This window comes from Danio rerio, chromosome 7 (assembly GCF_052040795.2).
Source record: "Danio rerio strain M-AB ecotype USA chromosome 7, GRCz13ab, whole genome shotgun sequence".
In the NCBI taxonomy this organism is placed as follows: domain Eukaryota; kingdom Metazoa; phylum Chordata; class Actinopteri; order Cypriniformes; family Danionidae; genus Danio; species Danio rerio.
Window position 1 is genome coordinate 15329035 of NC_141027.1, and position 18264 is coordinate 15347298.

The 18264-nt window shown below is 33.6% G+C and overlaps 2 protein-coding genes across 7 annotated transcripts in view; one reads left to right on the forward strand and one right to left on the reverse strand.

The window, feature by feature from the left end:
• mespaa (mesoderm posterior aa) overlaps positions 1-18264 on the forward strand; it is a 61634-nt gene that overhangs the window by 14131 nt on the left and 29239 nt on the right. For 4 of the 5 annotated variants that reach the window (XR_015494913.1, XR_015494911.1, XR_015494914.1 and 1 more), the window contains exons 2-3: positions 11381-11447; positions 11589-11657. The gene's annotated coding sequence lies outside the window, so the exon portion shown is untranslated. Of the gene's footprint in view, positions 1-11380; positions 11448-11536; positions 11658-18264 lie in introns of those variants that run through there. The other variant, XR_015494915.1, reaches the window with a different exon arrangement.
• anpepla (alanyl aminopeptidase, membrane like a) overlaps positions 1757-18264 on the reverse strand; it is a 30338-nt gene continuing 13830 nt past the window's right edge. For both annotated transcript variants that reach the window (XM_087260698.1, XM_087260699.1), the window contains 12 exons: positions 18136-18201; positions 17984-18049; positions 14578-14753; positions 14274-14481; positions 11828-11883; positions 11581-11728; positions 11362-11453; positions 9589-9699; positions 6811-6978; positions 5188-5328; positions 4881-4941; positions 1757-2139 (listed from right to left, as the gene is read on the reverse strand). In XM_087260698.1, coding sequence (XP_087116824.1) covers positions 1987-2139; positions 4881-4941; positions 5188-5328; positions 6811-6978; positions 9589-9699; positions 11362-11453; positions 11581-11728; positions 11828-11883; positions 14274-14481; positions 14578-14753; positions 17984-18049; positions 18136-18201 — 1446 coding nt within the window. In that variant the 3' untranslated portion in view covers positions 1757-1986. The remainder of the gene's footprint in view (positions 2140-4880; positions 4942-5187; positions 5329-6810; positions 6979-9588; positions 9700-11361; positions 11454-11580; positions 11729-11827; positions 11884-14273; positions 14482-14577; positions 14754-17983; positions 18050-18135; positions 18202-18264) is intronic.

The following is an 18264-nucleotide window of genomic DNA, read 5'->3' on the forward strand; positions in this document are numbered from 1 at the left end:
AAAGTAAAATAAATCAGTTATTAGAGATGGGTTATTAAAACTATTATGTTTAAGGGAAAAAAACAGGGGGGCAAACAATTCTGACCTCAACTGTAGACTAGTTTTTTTAACTTGCAAACCTCAAATGGTTTGAGTTGCCTTAACTTATTGGGTTTTACAGTACTCAGTTAGTTTGATTTCTCTTCATCTATTGGGTTTTACTGTGCTCAAATTGCTTCATTTACTCAAATGCATTAAGTTCACAGTACTCATTAGGATTAGTTTTTGAACTTAAATGATTTGTAGAAATCGGTTTCCTTCAACGGTTTGAGTTACCTTAACTTTTTGGCTTTTACAGTGTAGATATTACAGCAGTTTGCTCTCTGGCGCAACGCAATACTTTTTTGCAATACTCTTTTCCTAGTTTCAGCTTGGCGCAAGAGTCGTTTTGAGGCGTTGCGCCACGCTCTTTAAATAGCAAATGCATTTGCACTCATATGTGCGCCCATAGGCATTTTGGTCTAAAAAGAAAAGCGTTATGAGGCGCATTATTGGCGCGTTGCTATTTTGAGAAACTATAATAGATTTTTCAGTAGACCAAAACAAACCCGGTCTAAACTCCAGCGCAGAGTTGCGCCTGGCTTACACACTGCGTAATACGCACAAGATGTAGAACAATACGCAAATATTTTACATATGAAATAATTTAAATATTAAGGACATATATATATATATATATATATATATATATATATATATATATATATATGATATAATAAGAATAGATATAGGATATAAATATAAAGGATTAAAATATTACAAAACATATTATTTTCTAGTTCATAAATATGAAAAACCACTGCTTTGTCTTCTTCATCTCGCAAGGCTTTTTCAGTTCATTCATAACAATTTGGTTTTGTATAATGTTATTATTATTAGCTGTAATATTTATTATATCCATATTTATATTTGTTTTATTAAAAACAAGCTTAGATTTGCCCACCTGCAGGTTTTAGACCATATGGGGCACAGCATGTGTTTTAGGATATAACTCAGGTTTTTAACCACACTTCGTTAATATTGTTCATTTATTCATTTGCTGGAAATTAGAACTGAATTTAGAAATAGTTTTGAAACAAATATTTGCGCTTAACAAACAAAATTAATTATTTATAGGCTAAGTGATGTCTGTGAGTAAAGGTTTCCTTGTCCACGAGAGCGAAAGTGAAAGTAGATTATTTATCTCTCATTCTCACGCGGTAGATGCTCTGTTTAACTGTTTTCTTGCTTGTGAAATGGTCAGTTTTTCCACCTACACTTACTTTACACTTACTTTACGTCATGTAAATTGCAAATGCACTTATGGCGCGACACAAGGCTCTTAAAGGGAATGGGAGATGAGACTCTGATTGGTTTATTTTCACACATTGGTTTATTTTTCATAGGTGTGTATAAACACACCTATAACTCATTAAGAAAATAAACTCGATCTGTGTAAAAAAAAAAAAAAAGGCCTGCCGCCACAGCTGGATAAAATCCTAGAAGAAACACTGAACCCTAATCTTAAAAACTTATTTCTACTCTGCTTTTAACTATAAAAACTTGCGTTGACAAGCAAATATTTATCCTTTTAATTTTTGTACATTTTGAACACATTAAAATAAAACATGGAGAAATTTTATAAATGAATAAAAATAACAAAAACACAGATTTTCTAAAATACAAACTATTAAATAGTTAATGGCAGTTGGATCATAAATGACAGTACAAAATTAAATTAAATTAGTGATGATAAACATAAAATTTTATTTGTTTAATGTTAAATATTTGAAAGCATACACACATATATACATATACACGTTGAGTGACAGTAGGCAAGTCATAAAATACTGCAAAATATATTGGTGAGAAATTTTCTGTGCAATTATTTTTCAAAATTATATTAATCTATAAAATAGTCATGTAAATCTGAAAATATTTAATAGCAAAACTGCTTGGAATGGGCATTCAGGCTGACTGTTGGATCAGCCAGTCCATCACTTGCACTTTGTTTTCAGAAACCCATTTAACGTTGGCTTTGGTTTGCTCGATGGCCTGTTCTATTGCATGTGTGCCCAAACTAACGCCACTCTCTGCAACTTCTTCTTGGAATCGTTGTAACTGCAATTTGTAAAAGAAAAAAAGAGAGAGTAAGGAACAGATAAACACGTGTTATGACAGCTACACTTTTTCAGATAGAAGTGCAGTTGGTGATTGTCTTCAGAAACATGTTTTTGTTGTGCTGGTTGAAAGTCTCTTCACATTCCGATAGTAATAATTAAAGTAAAGGATCTAAATATATTTATATGTGTTTTTATATTTTGGGTTAGGCATAAGACTAAAAAATGTTCATCCAACTAAATATTGTCAATTCCCATAATTCTGATAAGTAGCCCAAACTGTCTGCCATCAAATGTAGATTTGTACAATGACTCATCTCTGTTCACGCAGATCTGCCATTTGTGCATACATCGTGCACGCTCGCCAAATGTTCATGTGTAGACGAAACGATCACAGCGGTAAGATCAAATAATGAATTAAAATCTTGACTCAATATTGGGAGTTACTTTTGCTCACTGGAGGAAGGACGACAACATGGCTGAAGTATTTCTTTTAGATAGTTAATGTTATGTTTTAAAAGTGTTTAGTCACGCAAAGCTGATTTAGATTGTGTTCATTATGAATGGGTTATATGCACAGAAGTGTTGTTCAGTCACTGAAATTTTCCGGGCGAAAGATTGATGTGACCAGTTTTATAAGGTCCTTTTACAGCATCGATAATGTAGATTTTTATTTAGTTCAACAACAAAACATCAGTAATCAGCACTATTCCGCCTAGCCTGCTTTACTAAGGTGAAGTTGGTTTTGTATTCACATTGGTTTATTTTTGAACAATGACAACCTGTGACGCGCTCCCTATATTGTTTACCATGCTACTTTAAATATTGTCTGAAATAGCATGCAAGTACTGTGTGGCTTAGTAATAAGTGTAATTCCTGCACACCGCCGGCCAACCTCTAAGAATACAGTAGTAATCCTTGCATGGATGAAATATGCTACACAACTGAAAACGTGCTAGATATAATACAGTTTTATGTCTAGAATTGTAGTACTATGAAGTAATTTGCCAGTTAAAAAACATGAACTAGTGAGTTGTCTACTGTCATCTTTAAGAATGCATTCGGATGGCAGGGGAGGGATTGTGTTTCAAAGATACTGTATGTTAACCAGTGGTGGAAAGAGTACTGAAAAATCATACTTAAGTAAAGTACCATTACTTGCCTAAAAATGTAGTGCAAGTAGAGTACAATTATCTTTTGTAAATATTACTTAAAGTATTGATAAAAGTAACCCTTTTAAAAAATACTCAAGAGTAGTGAGTATTGCGCTGCAAAAAGCTGATGCATTTACATCTAATTTGTGAATATGTGTAAACGTAACATTCTGTAGTGCATTTAGTTTTTGCCCAGCAGACACACAACGTCATAAGATGTTATTATTAGGTTAGATTTAGGTAATGAAATTAAGGTGACCAAAATTCAATGTCTAGCCAGTGTCTAAGGACAACGTTATTTTGATAGCCAATAACTTCGTCAAATGACGTTGATATTTGGTTGATTTTAGTTTGTGTTAGAAAGTCATCAAAATCCAACGTCGAGCCAACATCTTAAACCAACATATTGACGTTAAATACTGACATTTATTTGTTAGGTATGGCAGCCAAAATCCAGCGTCTGATAGACGTCATAGTGGTAACTATCACACAACGTCAATCTTTAAGCTCATTAGATGTTGATTTTAGGTTGAACGTTGAACATTGACATTGGGCCTGATGTTGAGTTCTGACATCAACCCAATTTTAATTTCCAAACAACATGCAGCGTCCCCATAACATTGGATTACAACGTCAGTTTGATGTCACGTTGACATCTTATGGGTGTTTAAGGCCATTTCGGTCATCATACAGTAAACATCCGTCATCTTCGCATCAGTGACATGCTTCTAAACAGTTTCTGGGTCAATGCATGTAAAGATTTTGGACATCCTCCTTGGGACACTTTTAATGCTTTAAAACAGTTTGCTTCAAGTATAAATCGCCCATGACTTGAGGTAGTTCATTATGATGCGATTTACCTTCTGTTTGCAATTTGGTTGGACAGGAATCAAAGGACTGATATTTCTAATCCCCACAGACAAGAAAAAATAAAGTAGAGACTGCAGGCTGAAGGAAAGCCAGAGGGTAAAAGTACTGATACTGCACTAAAAATGTAGTCCAGGGAAAGTAAAAGTACAGTTATTGTATCTTTAAGTTAAAGTACCTTTAAAACTACTTCGTAAATTACAATTCCTGAGAAAAACTACTCAATTACAGTAATATGAGTATTTGTAATTTGTTACTTCACACCACTGATGTTAACCTGTTAGCACTTTGGCAGATCACCTACTGCACCTTAATTTTTAAGCATTTGTAAAATACTGCAAATGCTTTTGTTTAAAAGTCTAGTCAGATGCTTTTAAAAGAGTAGAAACCAATAGTTTTGCTTTACATTCTAATGCACAATCCAATCAAAGTAAATGTAATTGTTTTTACCAATTTAGGTGGATTGAACATAAAACAATCAAGTTGTCCCCAAAATAATCTCAAGTATTGTGTTAATTCAGCTCATTTTAAATAAGTAGTTTTAACAAGCAAACAAGAGTGTACAGGGTATAAATGCAGCATAAAAGACTTCGTTCAAAACATTTAAAAGTCATTGTATAAAAAAATACATTGATTTTACAAACACAAAGTCATTGTAAAAAATACATTGTATTAATATTTACTTTTTTTTATATATATATATAGCACAAATAGCACAAACCTGTTGCAGTTGAAATTCTGTGGAAAAGGTTTTTACGATGCCCAGGATCAGGACTCTAAATCTACAGAGATCACATAATGGGAAAAAGTGATTATGAGAACTAGTTTTTGCTGAGAGAAAGAAAAGCACCACTTTTATTTATTTATTTTTTCAGCATGACTCATAATTATGTTAATTATGTAAAAATTGTGGTTATAACAACAACAACACTAGTAGTAGTAATAATAATAGCAATAATAATAATAGCAACAACAATAGTAATAATAATAACAACAACAACAACAATAATATGAATAATAATAATTACTCTGTTGTCATAAGTTGCCATTTGGCTCTGAAAAAGTCCCAAGCCAACGGCTGGCCAATTACATTGCTGGCAATATACACAATGGGATAGGTGACGTCCTGCTTCCTGATTAGGTTCGGATCAATCGCGTAATGCAGGTACCTGTGGAAAAGAGATAAAAGGCTGTTAAATTAGCTGAAATTGTCTAACTTTTTTTGTTAAAATAAAATATAAAAACTTAAATATAGTTTTTTTATATTTAAATATAATTTTTTATAACAATTAAAAAAAATTTCTGATTCAATAAATGTAAAAAAAATGTATTGCTGTTATGTGAATGCTGCATTTCAGTGTCACGTTATCTTTCAGAAATCATTTTGCACAATTTTTTCTTGTTTCTAGTCTAAATGTTAAAAGATTCTTAAATCAAGAGGGATTTTCTAGACAAGCAAAAAACAATTGGTTTGCTTTTCGAAATAATACGTTAAAATGATGTGGGTTTTTCCTTAAAACAAGCTAAACGATCTGCCTATGGGGTAAGCAGGAAAAATAGGTCAAAGCGATAACAAGATTACAATGCTTACCACATTGGCAGATTATTTAGCTTGTTTTAAGGAAAAAAATTGAGCATATTATTTCTGAAAACCAAGCCATATTTATGATTTGTCTAGTCCATTTGGGCAAAAACAAGAAAAAAAGGTTTAAGAAAAGCATTTTCTTCCAGTTTATTAGGCTTTTTTGCTGCTTAAGATTGTCCACATTCAAAACAGCTGTCTAACATATTTGTGAAAACAGTAGTGAACATTTATTTTGTTTTTTATTTTTGACGAAAGCAAAACATTTGTAATAGAAATCCTTTGCAGCAAAATGCCCAGATTTGCTCAATAAGCAAATAATCAATCCTATAAAATCACCAATATGCACAGAAGTGTTTTTCAGCCACCAATAAACTCCTGGAGAAAGAGTATTGTGACTATTTTTTATTTCATAAGGTCTCTTTTACAGCATCAATAATTTAATTTAATCAAAATATAGTCAGTTAAACAGACTTAAGCATTCATTTAGTTGTTCAAGTGCAAAACTAAAAGGCAGTTTAAACGTGAGTGCTGTGAGGAGCAGCATTTTCCATTGAAAATACTGTGTTAAAATAAATGTTCATATCTTAAAGACATGATGCAAAACAATGGAATTTAATGCAGTGCTTGTTGTCCGCTCTGAGAAGCACTTTTAATATTACATCTCAATCAGGAAGTTAAGATCATTGATTTTAAACAAATCCAAAAATCTTAAACACGGTGAGCCTGAACTGGCTTATTCAAAATAAAAGTCCTCGTGCATAGAGCCTATAATTGGTAAATTCAGACTGCAGTTTATTTTAAGGCCAAAACTTCATTCATTCGTTCATTCATTTTCCTTTGGCTTAATCCCTTATTTATCAGGGGTTGCCACAGTGGAATGAACCACCAACTTTTCCAGCATATGTTAAATGCAACGGATGCCACGCCAACACGGGGAGAACATGCAAACTCCACACAAAAACACTAACTGACCCAGACAGAACCTGTGACTTTCTTGCTGTGAGGTGACAGTGCTAACCACTGAGCCACCTTGCATGAGTGTTCATGTGTGAAGATGTGGTCTCACCTGTTCAACAGCCAGGGCTCTTTAGTGCAGGACAGACCATACATCAGTTTCTCAGCCTCTGCAGCTACAGTGCTGTTCTTGAACATCGCCCATCCAAAATCCCATTCTTCGACACCGCCAGCAGCAATGGCATTACAGTAGACAACAGTCTTCAGATCTGAAGGAACTCTGGAGTGGAGAAATGAAACTTGCAGTAACTGATCTGAGCCTAAATGAGTCAAAACAAGCTCAAATAAAGTGTGAACTGAACTGAAATCTACTGGACAATATCTGAATAGACAGAACTGAAGGGAACTGCTTTGGATTCTGACTTTAACAAAAGATAACAAAAATTATTAAGCTGAATTCACCATGAAATTGACTTGAACTAAACTGCCATAAACAGAATGAAATAGAGTTAAAGAATTAACAAAAGTTCAGTGGCAGGGCCATGCCTAAACCAATCAGCCTCCCTCCTATACTATTTAGGGGAATCCTCCCTAAACCATTTATCTCAGAGTCTTACTCCCTCCCATTTCCCTCTAAACTTATCCATTTATACTGTACACCCCCCCCCCCCCCATCTCTCTCCACTTCCACATGCAGGGTGCATTGGGGGGTCTTTTAAAGGTTCCACATTCACCTTTGAGATGAAGCCCCCACTCTGAGGCCCCGTTTACACTAGTGTAGAATGAAAATGATCCGCATCCACACTAGCGTTTTACCCAGCATTTCTGAACAGCTCTCCGTTCACACCAAAAAGGCTGAAAACGCACATCACGTGACCACACACACTTCAATAATCATCCATACTTCTCCTTTCAAACTTCATAACTATTCCCTACTTCTCTCAAACAACTTATAATAAAGTTTCACAAGCACTGGTTGTGGTGTGGTCCCTGATAGTCAAAAGAGGTAGAAATAAGTGAACTCAGTTTTGACTGTTATTAAATTGACGTGAATCACTGAATAAACTGAATTCACAAATTAGTGCAATCGTAAAGAAAGCCATGAAATGAATTCAGAGTGGAACTGGATTCAACTGAACATGCGTGATTATAATGAAAAGAACTCTAAAAAAAAGTGAACCAAACTTGATTGAATTGAATTCAGGTTGTTACTAAACTGAAATGAATCACTGAGCTCAACAAGATTAAATCAAATTTGTGCAATGACAAAGAGATGAATTTTACTGGCCTGTACTGAAATCCCATGAACTAAACTCCCAAGAACAGAAAAATAGAGGTAGACATAAGTGAAATGAACTTTTACTCCTATTAAACTGAACTGAATCACTGAACTAAATTAGCAAATTAGCTGAATCAAAAATATATGAATTTGGAGTGGACTTGATTTCAACTAATATGGGAACTGAACTGGCTGTCGTTGAACTAAACCGACTGAACTGAAGAACTGAGCTCAAAAGTAAATTTGTGGAATGATAAAGAGCTGAATTAAACTAGCCTAGACTGAATTCAGAGATGGGCAAAATTGAGCTTTTCAAAGCTTCAAAACAATTGAACCAATTGCTTCACAAAATGATTCGAAACAGTTCAAAACCACATGCTAAATATGTAAATACAAAACAAACATCCATTAGAATTGGCTTTTTCAAATTTATTGCAAACTTTAAATTAAAAATGTAACTTAAAAATCCACTTATATCATCTAATGTCATTAAATTTTAAGTGTTTGCGTACTATACATTGTTATAAATTTTCAAGCATTCATTATTTTATAAGAGACCTTTAGCTAATGTTATTTTAATTTTACATATGTATTAATAAAATGTTTACAAGCTCGTAAACAGATATAAGATGAGGTAAAATCAACGCTATCTCACGGCAGTTTGTAACTCTTTAGTGCCTAATTCATATGAATTTATACAATCTCATTCGTAGAATTTAGTACATTGCCTTTTAATTTAGAGCCATGCCTCCTTTTAAAAATCATATGAATTCGTACGAATAAGCCACTAAACTGACAAAACGTAAAATAGTTACGTTTCTTCATGAGATCAGGCTGTGTAAAATCTATTAAACCTGTTCAGTGATTCACCACTGGGGGGGCTATCTGAGTGAACTTGCATGATTTCTGGTATGCATTTGATATTAGATAAATTAGATGTCCCAAGTGGAGAATTGAAGAAAAAATATTCAAAATAGTAATATCACGATGTTACCTTTTACTGAAATCACAGGACCTTGCCAATTTGATACGCGTACCACACCACTGATTCAAAATAAAGGATTCTTAAAGATTTCAAAGTGTTATAAAGCAGTGCTTCAAAAGACATCAGTAATTCAGAATAAACAGATCGAAATAACTAAAAAAGTAGTTAAAGTATGAAATCAAAATGTACGATGTTTATTTTGTTAGCGCATATTGTTATTCTTTAGGTGAACAATTAAATTGAGCAAGTTAATTCACCGAATAAAATAATCTTTAATCAAAATTCGATCATTTGCTTCTGCATTTGGAGTGGTGGTCCTTCCCTTCAGCAACTGTATAATAACCACACCCCTCTTACCATACATTTACTACAAGGGAATGATGTGCAAAAAGAAAGCACCGCCCCCTGCTTAATATTCAGTTTCAGTTGGAAGCACATCAACATTCTTTAATAAAAGTCTCAGCAACTCAACTCAGTTCTGCTAGTCCTAACATAGTGAAAATCTGGAAAGCATTATTTGAATTTAAAGTTTCATTACTGAATTGAACTAAACATTAGTGTATTCATAATAATGAGGTGAACTGAACTGAATTCAGATTTTAAGATGAGAGAAGAGGTTGTCATACGGGTTGACGTTCGGGTCCTTCATCCATTGTCTGTACCACATGCTGGTGAGCTCTGAACATGCTTTGACTCTAGTTTTGCAGGCCATTGTGATCGCATTCAACTGGTTGTATCTATAAATCGAGGACAAACAAATCAGGCAACATAGCAGTAACCTCAATAAATAACATTACTTATAATATTACCAATATTTTGTGGAAAAATGTCAATTCTCTGTTTACAATATTGTAAAGTGTATACTAGCATCAACATCATACATTTTTTCACTGACGTCCAGTTTTTGTACCAGCAATAACAATAGTAATTTTGTTTTTATGATCATATATACCCCTCTGAACCTATAGATTTAAAGGGATTGTTCACCCAAAAATTTTAATTTGCTCACACTAATGTGGTTCTGATTATGATTATGAGGTTTTTATTTCTGTTGAACACAAAGCAAGATATTCTGAAAAATGTTGTAAATAAAACAGCAATTGACATCCATAGTAAGAACAGAAATATTATAGAAGTGAATGGCTGTTTTTTTAGAAACTCAGAGCATGAGTAAATGATGACCAAATTGTCTTTTTTGGGGGTGAACTATCCCTTTAAATAAGCCTATAATTGTCTCTATGACTATCATTTTAGATACAGACCGAATTTTCACTATTTCCCTAATATTTACTGTACTTGACTTTTTAAATAACTGTATATGCTAATTAGTAGATAACCTAGTGTGGTCATGTGGTCACTATGAATGCTCTGTCAAGTGGTTCCAGACCTTTAGGAGTTGAACACTAAAGAATATATCTTGAAGAAAGCTGAAAACCGGTGACCATTGACTTCCATAGTGGAAAATACAAATACTATGGGGGTCAACCCAGCAGAGACACAATGTCATAAGATGTTAATATTAGGTTATATTTAGGTCACTAGAGACTAAGAACAATGTTATTTTTATGTCCAATAAAGATATGAAGTGATGTTGTTATTGGGGGTTGTGTTGGATAGTGACCAAACATCGAGCACGCATCTTAAACCAGCATCATATTGACATCAAATACTGCCATTTATTCATCAGGTATACCATCGTATTGGTAATGTCCACACAACGTCAAGCTGTAATATTATTAGACGTTGATATTTTGTTGTTTTAGGTTGCATTGGAAATAACCAATATGCAACGTCTGTCTGACGTTGGACATTGACGTCGGCCTGATGTTGGGTTCTCAACCTGATTTGTTCATTTCTAAACAAAATGCAACATCCCCTGACGTTGGGTTACAGCGTCAATCTAACATCACGTTGACATCCTCTGCCTACTGGAAATGATTACAGGTTTCCAACATTTTTCATAATATCTCCTTTTGGATTCAACAAAAAGAAAGAAACTTATAAAGGTTTGAAACCTTTTCAAGTAAAGGTTGAGTAAATCGACAGAATTTAAACATCAGTTTAATTACAGTGAATATTACTTTTAATGCTTATAAAGTTATATAGTATAGTATGTTTAGTATATAGTATATAGTATATTATAGTATGTTTAACAATTTTATTGTCATATACTGTAAAAAAAAAAAAAAAAAAAGCTGGGTCCCTCACAATTCCTTCATGTTGTCCCAACTCAAATCGATTAAGGTAACTCAATTGTTTTTACAACATTGAAAATAAAGCAATGTAGTTCTAGAACAACTTGGTTTGTCATGACCTTTATAAAAGTTTTAATTTATAGCCGAAAAGTGTGTGGTGTTAATATATGAATTAAACCATGAGAGAGATAAAAGTGTATTTACTGGTCCATGTGTCTCGTAGGTTTCCGAGTCCAGTTTGATGTGATGACTTTAAAGTAGTGAAAAAGTGGTTCCACCTTTCTCCGCAGGTAAGCCTTGATAAATAATCAAATATTAAGGCATTATGTGTTGAATTGATCATACTCTCTCAATAATGAAATGTACATATTTCATTTAGCTTGTTTTGTCATCAGATACCCTATGTTAAGTCAACTTCTATACCTCCAAAGGTCCACGGACTTCTGTTCGGTCAAACATGAGGAAAAAGTATTCCAGATTTCTAATGGCAGATTCCCACGGTATGTACTCCTTCTCGTTTGAGAGATACTGGGTTGTTCTCAGAGCCATGGTTATGTTGAGAATCTTTGCTCTTTGAATGGTCAGAATCAGACGGTTAATTATTTAACTATTAAAAGCTTGATTTATTAAAAATGTTTCCATCAATAAATTGTCACTGGGGTTAGCTTACCTCGCCAAAGTAAATGCATCATCAATAATCTGACCCCTGTTGAGAACTGGAATAGCCTAAAAAAATCCAAAACAAACACTTTTGTAAAACAAAACAAACATTTTTATGCATTCATACATGTACACTACCTGACAAAAGTCCTATCCAAGTTTTAGGAACAACAAAAAAACAACAACTTGACTTCACCGACTCAGTCCCAGTCTTCCCCTCGCTGGCCAGCAGAGGCCACCATCACCGCACTTCTAAGCATTACGTCATCTTCAGTAACTGATAACCACACGCACCTGCAGCACATCACACTAACGACCCACGCTCACACATATAAGCAACTCTCACTCTCAGCCCTTTGCGAAGTCTTGTTCTGCCCTGTCTGACATTTCTGAGCGTTATCTCCTTGCCTGATCTCCCGTGTATTACCTGGACTGTTATCCACCTTGTGTTGCCTTCTACCTGCCCCGAACCTTGCTTGTACTCTGACTCTGATCCACGCCGCCTGCCCTGAACTAACCCTGATATCCCGACTCTGAACCACGCCGCCTGCCACTGATCCATGCCTGCTATATCACTCCTTGATAGCCAGCCGCCAACCCTTAGACCCATACTGAATACTACTGATGTGAGTTCGCACGTAAGTGTGTATTGTATGATTGTGTTTGAACTGTGTTTAATAAATATACTGCAAATGGATCCCTCCGTGTCAGGCTCCTCGTTACAGTAACAGAAGTGGCTTATATGAAAGGCAAGGTCCTCTCAAATACGCTTATTTTACCAAAATAAAATATGATCATGCCTTGATTTTTCATTATTTAATTAAGACAGTAAGGTTTGACTTTGCTTAGTCAAAAGTCCTCGTCACTTACAAGAAATAATGTACAGTATAGAATATAAAGTCATACTGCAGTTTAAAAAGAATAAATATTGTGTGACTCCCATGAGCTTGGAGGACTGCATCCATACATCTCTGCAATGACTTAAATAACTTAGTAATAAAGTCATCTGGAATGGCAAAGGAAGCGTTCTCGCAGGACTCCCAGAGTTCATCAAGATTCTTTGGATTTATCTTCAATGCCTCCTTCTTCATCTTACCCCAGACATGCTCAATAATGTTCATGTCTGTGACTGGGCTGGCCAATCCTAGAGCACCCTGACCTTCTTTGCTTTCAGGAACTTTATTGTGGAGGCTGAAGTATTTGCCCTCTCTTTTGGTTTGTAATATAATGGGCAGCACAAATGTCTTGATACCTCAAGCTGTTGATGTTGCCATCCACTCTGCAAATCTCTCTCACACCCCCTATACTGAAAGTTAGCCCAAACTATGTTTTTTCTTTACCAAACTTGACTGATTTTTGTGAGAATCTTGGCTCCATGCGGGTTTTAATAGTCCTTCTGCAGTATTTGTGATAATTGGGATGCAGTTCAAAAATCTACCTTCTGCCTCTTTTCCAAATGACCAACTAGAAGTCAAGTTATTATTTATTGCTCCTACAACTGGAATCAATGACAAGACTTTTGTCAGGTAGTGTATATATAATTATTATTTTTAATTTAATTTTATTACTATAATTTTTCAAATTTCTCTCCAGAAAATGATTGGTGGTGACAGTTTGTCAAAGTAACAAATGTTTTAATTGTTGTGTTCATCAGGTTTATTCAAATATTTATTTCAAACTCTTCTGAAGTTAAAACAATGGTTTTACTTAATGATATTTACATTTTAAATATTAAATATTAATTAAATATAAAAAAAGATCTAAACTGTTTTTCTACCACTTTATTTTACGTTTTGAAACACGCCATCTTTAGTTAAAAGATCCTAGTATTTCTTTTTGTTTTGTTTTCATTGTACGTCATTAATCTCTACTCTGACCACATCTTTAAATTTAAAAATTGAAAGTTGAAAATTTAATTGCAGTAATTGCAATATTATTTTTGATGACATTTTTAGCTGTTTGAAAATATATATTTTAAATTTTGGTCCCACTTTATATTAAGTGGCCTTAACTAATATGTATTTACACAGAAATTAATAGTTTGTAACAATGTACTTATTGTGTAAATACATGTATTTACTGTGTACTTATGCTTGATTAAATACAAGTATGTAATTACATCTGTAATTAACTTTTGTAATTACATTTGTAAATACACTGTTGACCATCCCTTGCACCTTAACCCACCCTTAAACCTACCCATACCACCATCCCTGTCCATAACCCAACCTCTATCCCAACTCAAAAGCACCACAAGTGTTCTCAAATACATCATAAACAGTAAGTACATTGTATTTTTTTTTTGATGCAAGTACAAAGTAGTTAAGGACACTTAATATAAAGTGGGACCAAAATTTTTAAGTATTCATTTATGTATATGAATGATATGTAAATAAAGTATATTCTGTATGAATATTCTGAATGTTTTAACATCAATCAGGTTATAAGATACTCACTTGATGATCTGAAGTCAGTTGTTTAATGAGACGTTCCCAGTTCTGGGAATCATAATTAACTCTGTAGTATCCCGTGACATTCAGGTTGGCCAGTATCCAGTTTGTCTCTGTCTTCATGAGCTCATATGAAGTGCTTTTATTAAGGAGCCAGTGCTGGCCCATGTTTCTGCCATTCTTCATCCACGTGATGGGCACAAACCACTCGTAACTGCATCATTTTGAAGACACACACAGTATACTTTAAAACCGAACTCTTTATAAGTACAGGACTTGGGTGTTTTCAGATTAGTCAATGTAAACATACTTGTAGTCAGATGGTTTGTTTACTACTGCCTCTGGGTCAATCAGGAAGTGCTGCTGAGAGATACTTCCTGTATGAGTGTCAATAGTTACAACAGGGAAGCCCGCCTGAAGAATCCAGCGATTCATTATTTCCTCTATTGAGGCTGGGAGATGAACGTTTCCATCAGAGTCTGCAACCTGAATTAAATTATATAGAAATCAAATTAAATCTGAAGTTATGGCTGTGAAAATTACACACACACTTTGCATTAACATATAATTAAAAGTATTACATTTTAATAATATTTACAATAATATTATTTTTTAAAAGAATTTTAATAATCTTGACTGCAAAAAAATACCAAAACAGAAACATTTAACAATGTGTGTCAATTAAACAAATGTTAAGTATAATTAAACGTATCACATTTTAATAAAAGGGCGGTGCGGTGGCACAGTGTGTGTAAATGGGAGTGTATGGGTGTTTCCCAGTGATGGGTTGAGGCTGGAAGGGCATCCGCTGCTTTAAACATATTCTGGATAAGTTGGCGGTTCATTCCACTGTGGCGACCCCAGATTAATACTAATGGCTGATTTACAGTGTACTTCTGTGTCAAGTGACGTGACTGTGCCTGCCTTGAGCGTAGTCGTGCATTTATAATTCTGCTTGCTGTTTGTTTTGCTGTGTAATAACACTTCCAAAACGCTAGATGGCAGAAGGTTTTTACATTCCTCTGTGTCGAGTTACTTCGTGGGTGTTTTGTTTATTTATTCATTCAGAGGCGGGAACCAGCGGGCGTGCAACAACTTTAATCATAAGGTAAACACAAAACAAAAGTTTCCTTGTGGAGGAGCTCATGGGACTCGACACTTGTAAAGACTTGCTCTATCGGGCTCGCGGCTCTCAGCACAGGCAGCGCTCGTCATCGGTACCAAGCCGACCCATCACAGAGCTTGCGCTACGCGTCATTGCGACGTGTAGTTAAATTTTTTAAGAAGTGCGCATCAGTCACAGAGCGGGCTATGCAACCCTATGCAGGCTGCACCGGAGCATATGCCTGAGCTTGATAGCTTGATGCAGAAATATAAATCAGTCTCAAGCCAAAATAAAAATGAATAAATATTTTAATAATTTGTACAATAAAATCATTTAAAAAAATAATTTTAATAATCTTTACCACAATAAAATACCAAAAACATATAACCGCTGTTGTGCCGTTTAAAAAAAAGATAAATATACTGTAATAAAGTATTATATTTTAATAATTTTTACAATAATATTCTTTTTTTTATTATTTTTTAATCAGTTTAATAATCTTTACTACAATAAAATACCAAAACATGGATAAGTAAATGATCATAAACTACATAAATTGTAACACATTATTATATTTTTGGGGGGAATGTAGGTGAAATATAATAAATTTCATAAAAAATGCATCTTTTTGCCAAAAGTGAAAACGACAAATAGATGCAAATCACAAACTTGACATACAAATTTATGTTTACAGACACTGTATATGACCCGTTTTTATTTGTACACTGTTTATTAGATTGAAATTGTTAATGATGTTTTATTTCTATTCTATTATTTTGATAGTTTTGTATTTTTACAGTCATGCCAATAAATCAACTTTGATTATTTATTTATATATATATATATATATATATATATATATATATATATATATATATATATATATATATATATATATATATATATATATATGTCCATTTATATAAATATATATATATATATATATATATATATATATATATATAAATGGACATTTACATGTAGTGTTTTTCAACCATTAGAATTAGAAATCGAGCTTATAATATACTTATGACTAGGGCCAGATGGAATCTGCGGACGGTTTTTGCTATTTCTGCTGAGAATTTTGGTAAAAATCTGGGGATTTCTGCAGAATTATTTTGGGAGTATCATAACTAAAACCTTTAATGAAATATATGAAAGAATATCTTTTTAACTTTTATTTAATGTTTAAAATGCAAATCCAATTAGATTAATTTATTTGATAAAGCAAGTCTCTCATATAATATATCTACTAAATAACAAAAAAAATTTACTTTACAAACTGCATTGTACATAAATCAGATAAACATTTTCATATTAGTCAATAATATTACTGTATTTAATTTAAAAACTGAATAAATATAGATTTACACACATTTATTCAAGTAAATAAACAAAATGAATGATGGTCCAAACATCTGCGGAAATCTGTGGAAAATCTGTGGACTTCTGTGCACGCAGATTCCGTGTGGGCATACTTATGACTTAAATTAAGTTAAGACTTATACATGTACTAGCATAGCTACTATAACTCAATATAAGTCAGAATTATTAACTTTCCTGTTAAATTTGTATTATTTTATATTTTTCCCCAATTTCTGTTTAACAATTTAAGTTTAACAATGGGCTATATGCACACAGACTTTTAATTTTTAGCCAGGCAGCCTAAGTTCTTCCAGTGAACCGTCTTTCCATTACAAAATTGTCATGTTTAAGATCTGATTTCTTTAAAAATCAGTGATCTTCACTGCCTGTTAGATATACTGAAGTGGGTGTCAGATCAGACAAGAAGCACTGCATTAAATTCCCCCCGCCATGTCTTTAAAATATGTTTATTTTACCCCAGTATTTTCAATTGAATTTCTGCACCTGTTGCTACTGACGGTTCTAGTGGCTACAGCGGTCTTTAATCTCGTTTTACGCTTGACCAACTTAATGAATGCCTAAATCGATTTAACTGAATGTATGGTAATTACATCACAACATTGATGCTGTAAAAACAGCCTTGTGAAATTGAAAATAAACACATTAAGCTTTCACCGGAAGTTTATCGTTGGCTTTAAAACTCTAGCTGTGCATAGAGCCCATTGAAATTCTTTTAACAACACATTGAAATAATTTTTCTAACACATTTCTAAACAATAGTTTAGCAGATATTTTTCAAGGTACTAGTATTCAGTTTAAAGTGCATTTTCAAGGCTTAATAAGGTTAATTAGGCAAGTTAGAGTAATTAGGCAACTCATTGTATGACAATGGTTTGTTTTGTAGACGTTCCAAACTAAAATATTGCTTAAGGGAGCTACTTTTATTGACCTTAAAATGGTTTAAAAACATTTAAACTGCTTTTATTCTAACTGAAATAAAACAATTAAGAATTTCTCCAGAAGAAAAAATATTATAGGAAATACTGTGAAAAATTACTTGCTCTGTTAAACATCATTTTGGAAATATTTAAAAAAGAAGGGAAAAAAACACTGAAGGGCAAATATTTTTGACTTCAGCTGTATATAATAAGTTCATACATGACCATAAATCAGATTTCTGTTTGGATCTGAGATGTCAATAAGGACGCACAAGGATTAAAGTATTAACATCAGTTTTTTAACTTACTTCCTGCAGTTTTTTCCAGAGATCTGTGTACACTGTGTTGCTGTAAGCATGCTCTTGCAAATAGTTCTGTGGAAATCACATACAAACATGATCTGCTGAGGAAAAGTCACTCAGTAGCATAAACATCAAAACCTCCAACCATTTAGACATACATGAAGTCCTTTAGCGAAGACGGACTCGGACAGAAACTCAGACAGCATTCTAAGCACTGCAGCCCCCTGTAAAAACAAAGAATGATTGTTGTCTAAAAACATTGCTTAACAGCGATATTTCGAGCTGTC